The sequence below is a fragment of the Etheostoma spectabile genome, unplaced genomic scaffold (assembly GCF_008692095.1).
Source record: "Etheostoma spectabile isolate EspeVRDwgs_2016 unplaced genomic scaffold, UIUC_Espe_1.0 scaffold271, whole genome shotgun sequence".
Taxonomy (NCBI): Eukaryota; Metazoa; Chordata; class Actinopteri; order Perciformes; family Percidae; genus Etheostoma; species Etheostoma spectabile.
The window spans coordinates 560947-569062 of NW_022605575.1; the positions used below are offsets into that span (position 1 = coordinate 560947).

The 8116-nt window shown below is 42.8% G+C and overlaps 1 protein-coding gene across 3 annotated transcripts in view; it reads right to left on the reverse strand.

Annotated features, from left to right (window-relative positions):
* Positions 1–69: 69 nt before the first annotated feature.
* LOC116685813 (CUB and zona pellucida-like domain-containing protein 1) overlaps positions 70–8116 on the reverse strand; it is a gene marked incomplete at its 5' end in the record, with an annotated part of 16157 nt that continues 8110 nt past the window's right edge. Inside the window, 7 exon segments of one of the 3 annotated variants that reach the window (XM_032510773.1) lie at positions 70–208; positions 1115–1246; positions 1328–1532; positions 4069–4168; positions 4504–4901; positions 5590–5768; positions 6559–6767. In XM_032510773.1, coding sequence (XP_032366664.1) covers positions 1119–1246; positions 1328–1532; positions 4069–4168; positions 4504–4901; positions 5590–5768; positions 6559–6619 — 1071 coding nt within the window. In that variant the 3' untranslated portion in view covers positions 70–208; positions 1115–1118. 3 annotated transcript variants of the gene reach the window in all.

Consider the following 8116-nt stretch of genomic DNA (forward strand, 5'->3'; position numbering starts at 1 on the left):
CCCCCCCCCCCCCTGTTTAGTTCTGATTCTGGGGACAGGAAGTAGACCTGACTCAGACCACCTGAGAGGTCTGGGGGGGTCATAGTGTAGTAGCGCATCAGAAATGTATTTTAGCCCTAAATCGTGTAGTGATTTATAACCTGTTCAAAATAGCTTTATATAGTCAAATGTAGTTAATTACAGAGAGTTGGTATTCTGCACACGCTGCCAGGGCTTTAAACTGACACCTGCCGACCTGCCAAATACGGGTACAAATCAACTTGGCGGGTATCTGTCTAAATATTTTAAAGTTACGAGCCAGTTTGGCCGATGATAAATGAAGCTGAGAACTCTGCGTCTGTTGGAAATGATGCAACAAATCCAAAATTTGGGCAGTTTTGTGTGTGTTTAGTTTGGAAACGTTATCTTTATATATTCACATATTTGTTCTTGTATTTTATCCTATTATTATATTTTATATTCTGTGCTGTGTGACTGTTTTTGCTGCTGTAACACTGTAATTTCCCATTTTATTGGGATCAACAAATATCTATCTATCTATCTATCTATCTATCTATCTGTATATCTATCTATCTGTCTGTCTGTCTCTCTATCTATCTCTCTATCTATCTATCTCTCTATCTATCTCTCAATCTATCTGTATATCTATCTATCTATCTATCTATCTATCTATCTATCTATCTATCTATCTATCTATCTATCTCTCGATCTATCTGTATATCTATCTATCTATCTATCTATCTATCTATCTATCTATCTATCTATCTATCTATCTATCTATCTCTCGATCTATCTGTATATCTATCTATCTATCTATCTATCTGTATATCTATCTATCTATCTGTCTGTCTGTCTCTCTATCTATCTATCTATCTATCTATCTATCTATCTATCTATCTATCTATCTATCTATCTATCTATCTATCTGTATAGCTATCTATCTATCAGGCAACACTGCTTGTAGTTCTTTTACATTGTACATTTCCCATGATGCATAGAATGGTGCAGATTAGCTGAAATTAAAGTTAACATGTGGCTAGTGGAAAATCTGATTGGCTGGTAACTTTAAAACGGCTGGTGATCAAACAAGTGAATTTAAAGCTCTGCACGCCACTGTCTCAACTTTCAAAAGGCTGGTATTTGGCCCTTGATCTTTTGGCTTTGTAGATGACCCCGGCACTGATAAGGCCCACGGCTGCAAGGAGACCTCCAGCGATGAAAACCAGGTTCAGGTTCAGGTTGGTCCCTGGGGGAAAGAGAAGCACACTTTTAATTTGGCTCAGGCAAGATGTGCTGTTACGTGAGAAAACACTCCCTGTTTTCATACCTGGGCTCCCAGTGCTTTCTGCCGATCCCACTACGATTAGGGGACCCTGGGAAATGAAGTGCCTTGAGCTCTGAGTGACAGCCTCTCTCTTTGTGTGGTGACGTTGCCGATCGTCTCGTTGTGATCTGGATTTGACGCATCCCTGGGAGCACCTGGTGTTGGGGCTCCCTACTTTACACATCATGACTGAACAGCTGATGTACACCTGAATGCAACAGAACCCGCTGTTAGCATGTAACATCACATATGTCTTCGTCTCTTCTAGAGGACATGAAGGCAGCGCTGTGGTCAAGATCAACCTCTGGCCCTTAGATCTACAACATGAAGCAATCTTTTCCCTGAAGCCCCAGGTTTGGGGAACCAAATCTCAAAAGACCTGAACCAATAACCATATTTAAAAATAATTTCAAATTGTAGAATGCTCTGTTCATCAATATGAAGTCTATGGTTTGAGCAACATGATTCCTCAGAACGGTGTAGACGGTTTGCAACACGACTTGTGATGGTTTGGGTGGGTGCTTGGGTTTCTTTGTTTATCCTTCTGGGGTTTTTGGTCTGGTCTTGTCTCCTTGTGTTTGTTGCTCAGTGTTTGTCCCACTTCCTGTTTTATTTTGACAGTGTGGTTTCCTGTCTTATCTAGTCTTGTCTAGCTTTGCTTTGTGTGCTTTTGTCTGATTGTCCTGCCCCGCCCTAATGTGATTCACCTGACGTCTGTATTTTTTATTTTTTATTTAACCCCTGTGTTCCCTTTGTCCCTTGTCAGGTCCTTGTGTCTCGTCCGTGTTCCTGTCGGTGTGCCCTGTATTCCTGCGTGCTTCTCCTTTTGATGTCGCCCCCGCAGATTTCCCTCCTCATGAGTTCCCTGTGAGTTTTATTCCCTGTGGTCCCTCCTCTCCGTGAGTGTTTTTGCTTCGGTTTGGTTTTTTCCCCTTACCTTGGACTTGGCCTGTTTTGCATGGACTTTATATTCTGCCCTGGTTTTTTGAATAAACCTTTTTGCAACCTCTTCTGCCTGCCCGCTCCTCTCTGCTTTTGGGTCCTCCTTCCTTCCCCATAACACGACTTGCAATATGTTTTCTCTCATTTTGTGGGTATGTGAGAGATGTTACCCAATCAGCAGCAACGTGTATGGAAAACTGTTTCATTTAAAATGTTTTGCTACATAGTTTACTTGCCATATACAATGATACAAGTAATTTATTCAAGATTGTATGGCTGCAGCCTGGAGCGTCTCGTGTCATGCCATCCCATCTCATGCCATCCCGCCTGGTGCCATTCCCGAGCTTCTACTTTACAAATTAAAAGCTTGCGTCTGGAATAAAATAAGCTTGCGTCGACTATCATGCTAATGAATAAATTACTTGAAATACTTTTTTTTTTTTACGAAACCGTAAAGGCAATCATACAAATTAATTCAATACATAAAAAATATGTCTACAAGATAAATGCAGACTGTCATACTGATGAATAAAATACTTAAAAATATATGTCCGTCTATAAAATGAATGCTGATTATAGGTAAACTAAAAAAATTCCGTCTATGGCTGCAACCTGGAGCCTCCCGTCTCATGCCCTCTCGCAATGCTGATAAGCTGGCTCCAGCAATGTCCCAGTAAAGTGTGAAAACTTGTAACTTGTAAAAAATGTATGGCTAACATTGTTACTTTGACAGTTTTTAACGTTTTTCAATCGATTGCAACAAACGTGGACGTACCAGTGACTCCATCTGGAAAATAATTTGCGATTTCGTATTTTTGACCCTATGAACTTACCGTTGGACACACCTCGACATGAGACAAGACAGCTTGACATGGGACGCTCCAGGCTGCAGCCATACCGCCTTTATTTATTCCTACCCTCTAATGCGACCCACAGCAGCCTTTTTCTTCCTCTTATCAAAACCAGACAACAACCATTAACATTGCAAAACGGCTGCAGTTTGGTTAGGTTTAGGCACAAAAATGACTTAAAATCAGAGGTTACGTCACTTCCAGTAACGCCTGCGACAAAGAAAGTGACGTAGGTCCATTTGTTCTGTAAAGAAAAAACTCACACTTTACTTTTATTTTCAAATGGGACACACACCTGGTTTATTTTGACCCTTCCTCCATTTAAACCTGCCTCCCTGCCTCTATAAACAGAAATATGTGTTGTAATCGCTGCTTACAACTTATCCCTGCCTTTTATAAGGGATTTAGCCTCTTATGATTGGTTGTCACGTCCAGTGGCTTCACTGTAAAGATGTGTTGTTTCATATTGCGAATTTGATGCCTGATGAAGCTCCAAGACCAAAACATCCTGCTCTAATAAAGTTAGTGCTGAATACTAATAACAAAAAAATTCTACTGTGCATTGATCCCCAGTGGGGAAATACCAAATTAACACTCTTTTTGTTAGTAATCACTACACACAGGTCTGAAACACACACACACACACACACACACACACAAGCTCAGGACCTATACACGCACAAATGGGGAGATTTCCGAGTGGGTGGGGGGGGCTGCCAGCTGGACCAGCGCCCTGAGCAGTTGGGGGGTACTGTGCCCTGCTCAAGGAGGGGAAGTGGCATCCCTCCCGCTACCAATCCCAAAACCCCCTCCCTACTGACTGAGCTACTGCCCCCCCCCATACATGCAGGAATTTAACAATTTTTCCCACATTTTTCACAAATTCCTTTGCACCTCCATCCCACTAAAGTGTGCATTAGATAACAGATACGTGCATAGTCCATTCTTCACCTGGTCCTCTGAGCCGATGAACCTGAAGGCCTCCATGCTGAACCGGAACTGTTTCTGGTGGGCAGGGGAATGGATTTCAACAGTCGGGTCCACATTACACCTAGTCAGAGCAAAACCAAAGAATCAGACAAGAAATATTGACTCTGTAACTCTATATATTACAATGGATGCTACAATGGAAGAAGAGGTATTAATCTGTTGAAGGTATTTTCATGAGGACAAGGAGTGAGGGTAAAGCCAAAGAGGAAGTGAAGCTATAACTTTTACATTGTGACATGAGCATATTGCATAGATGAGATAATCCATCTACAAAGAGTCTACAAATGGGGCATCTCACATTCACATCAATTTAGTATCAATCCTGACAAGAAAACAAATGATTACAAATTCATCGTTAAGTCCATTGTTGCCACCAGTGGGTGCGGTCATGCCTACCCGTTGTCAATGATGGGGTAGGTCGGCCGGTAGTTTGGGTTGTCATATGGTGCCGCTCTGCAGGACTCCACGAACAGCTCGGTGTCATCGACGGAGGAGGTGACCTCTACCTGCATGTAAATCCTTTGCTTATAGTCACACTTCAGAGGGTATAATTTGGATATTTTCGGGGTTCGAAAATTTTTGTTCGGATAGAATTCAAATTGGTAGGTGAACGTGCCGAGGTCCTTCTCCGACACTGTAACGTTCTCCCTGTGTCCACTGTAGCTCTGTTTGACCTTTCCGTGTTTGGGGTACTTGCATTCGAACTTCAGCTCCAGCATACATTTCCTGGTGATCACCACGTCAGGTTTGTTGTTGGTGATTTCATTCTTGAAAGTTAGGTTTTCACCATTTTCCTGCAGAGTTGAAGGTTATGTTTTCAGTACTCACAGTGCTAAAGAAGAGCAAAACCAATGGTCGAGAGAAGAGCGAAGCAGGTGACGAGACCAATGACCCTGCGTTACCCAAGGGTGTCAGCCTCTCCTCTCTAAGCGTAGCTCCAATGGCGCTATTTTAATGCTACGAAGCCATCACCTGCCGTTAGCATCCCATTCACTCCCATTCATTTTGGCGCCACTTTGACAGAGAATACCTATACACCTGAAGCGTTTAAATACTCTATTTGTCCGTTGTTTGTTTGTAAAGAAACAAGACAATGTATGAAAGGCTCCGTTACCTTGTTACCTTGCTGTTTAAGTTTAATTACAAATGTTAACTAGCATGTTAGTTAGCAGTAATTAGCCTGGGTCTGTGTTAATGTTAACTAGCATGTTAGAAGTAATTACCCTGTGCCTATGTTATTTCCTAACATATACCTACCTCTCCGTCTTTGCTGATTGGGAATGATTGAGATTTCTCTTGCACAGCTACCAGAAGACTTACAACTTTCAGACAGGTTTCTCACATCTACGTCATCAAGCTCAGCTGGAGGCTGCGCAGTAACGCCTAGCCATCACCGGAAAAAAGCTTCTAATGGACTTCACCGGTCTCCGTCCAGAACAACGGGATCTGTTGGTCCATTTATTTATCTGTCTATGGCGTTACCTCGATCTGTGTGCCACAACCGCTGAGGGGGACGACAGCAAAGACGAAATCGCTGTTGGTGCCGACTTTGCAGGCGGTGTTGGTAGGGTCATTGAGCCGCAAATCCTCCTCTTTGACTCCAGGGTACTTCTCAAACCATACTGTCATTTCAGACTCGCCGCAGATCACCTTGGATTTCACTAGAGCAAGAGATATACAGTGTGTACTTTTAAACCACTTTAAAATTACACATTATGCTGAAAACTGAATATTTTCTAATGAACATTGTGTGAAAAAACACAGCAAAATAGAATATTCTGACATGAAACTATTGCTTGATGTATTAATAAGAATAGTAATAATACATTCATTTAAATAGCACCTTTAAAAACAGATTACAACGTGGTTTAACATACAAAGCAAAAGCAGGACACTCAGAAGACAAGATAACAGGGAGCCAAACAGTAAGGCCAAATAAAAGCAAGACAAAAATAATCTAATCATAGCTAAATACACATAAAAGAAAAAAAGCAATATAAAGATATTTAAAGCAACAGAAATACAAAATCACATAAAAGCAAGCCCATAAATATGGCTATAGCTGCAAAGTGAGCAGCAAATCCGTGGTTGAGGCCAACACAAGCCGTTAAAAGCAGCGATGGATTAACAGTGCACATAATTGACAGTTTCTGACATTGCATTAAAGATAATGATGGGTGGATTTGGTGCAGGGTTGCGCTACACTTTTCCAGGACATTCAAACAGGCTTTATTAAAAAAGGGAGAACAGGTCCTTTGTGTTAAAATGTGGATAAAAGGGAGTTAAAGAAACAGCAGAAAAAGCTTGGAAAACCTGCTAGCAGTATGTATCAGAATGTAATTTACATTATATACTCTATATAATATTTCATTTTACATTGATATACTGTATGTTGTATGCTACTGATGCTATTTTGTGGTTATGTACAGTGTGTAAGCAGGTGTTTATTACCAGGATGACCATGACACAGCAGATACACCAGCCATGCAGCCAGTACTGGGCCCTTCAACATAGCTGGAAAGATGGTTCTCTCCCCCCTGCTGTTGCTGGATTCACTCAAAAAGTATAACCCGGTGCAGGTCACCGATCAGAACCAGACAGTCTTCAGCTCCGAGGCGTTTCTTTCCACCACCGCAACCACATTCCTTCTTCACGCCTGTCTGGTGAAAGAGTGGCTCTGTATAAAATCAACATAACATACAGAAATAACTGTAAACAACAACATAACGTATACAGTACATATGAAAATGCAAATTACTTAACTAAAATTATATATATGTGGAGTACACTGTGCAATGTGGTGCAAACTGACCAACAGCATGGCATGACCATAGACCGTTGCTATAGATACAGTTTATGGGAGTGACAGTGTACAAGCAACAGGAATCTCTGATGCTGAAACAGCCAAGTCACTCTTTTTTTTAAAGATAAATCAACCCGCCGGTGAACCCTGGGCCCCCCAAACCCCGAAGGCCTCCTTCTTCAGCCGGTGTCCACCAGCTGGTTCTCTGATTACCTCCATGACAGGCACCGACAACCTTCTGTCCACAGCTACTAGCAGCAGTGTATACAATAAAGGACTTGAACATGGTCCACTCAGATGACCCCAGCCTTCCCCGGGGATGTGTGTAAAACTCTTCCACAGAGAGTAGTTGAAGACCTGTCAAACGGCATCTTAGGCCAATCGTTTCCAATTCCCCCTCACTGCCTTCAGTTTTGGCTTAGCGAGGCTTTCCAGCCAACTCCCCCGCCATCTGATCCAACTTACCACCATATGGTGATCAGTTGCCAGCTCTGCTCCTCTCTTCACCCGAGTGGCCAAGATATACGGCAGCAGTTCAGGTCATACGACCACAAAGTCCATCACTGATCTTAGTCCAAGGGTGTTCTAGGATCACGTACGTCTGGCCGTGGAACAGTGGACCAGCTTCTTGGCTTCTCTGGACCGGGACCTACAGGCCTACGAGATGTCCAGCTGGAAGGAGACCCCCGGGGTAGATCCGAATGCTGGAGGAATTATATATCTCATCTGGCCTAGGAACAGCTTGGGATCCCCCAGAAGGAAACCGTAGCTGGGGAGACGGCAACAGGTCAAGTAGGGTCAAAGAAAGGTAGCCTTGCCACTGCGACCCAAACCCAGATTGATGAATGGGTGGGTGGTAATGAGAGGATGGATGGATGAATGGATGGATGGATGGATGGATGGATGGACGGGTAACAACAATAAACTTTGAGCTACAAGCTGAAAATGACAGGTTTTGAAGAATATTTTGATCGTGCAACAAGGCAGGCCTGCTTGGTCCTTATGTTTACGGCACTTACTGTCTAAGTGGGATGTTTTGGGCACGGTTGGTGGACAAAGTCCACAGAGAGATACCCTGGTAAGAGCAAATGAGGTTTAGCCATGTATCCAAGACTGTATCTGTAGTATTGCCAGACTTTACTTCACAGCGCTGTGGAGAGAGATCTGGTAATGCCAGACTACTTGCCCACTGCCACAGCTCAAAGC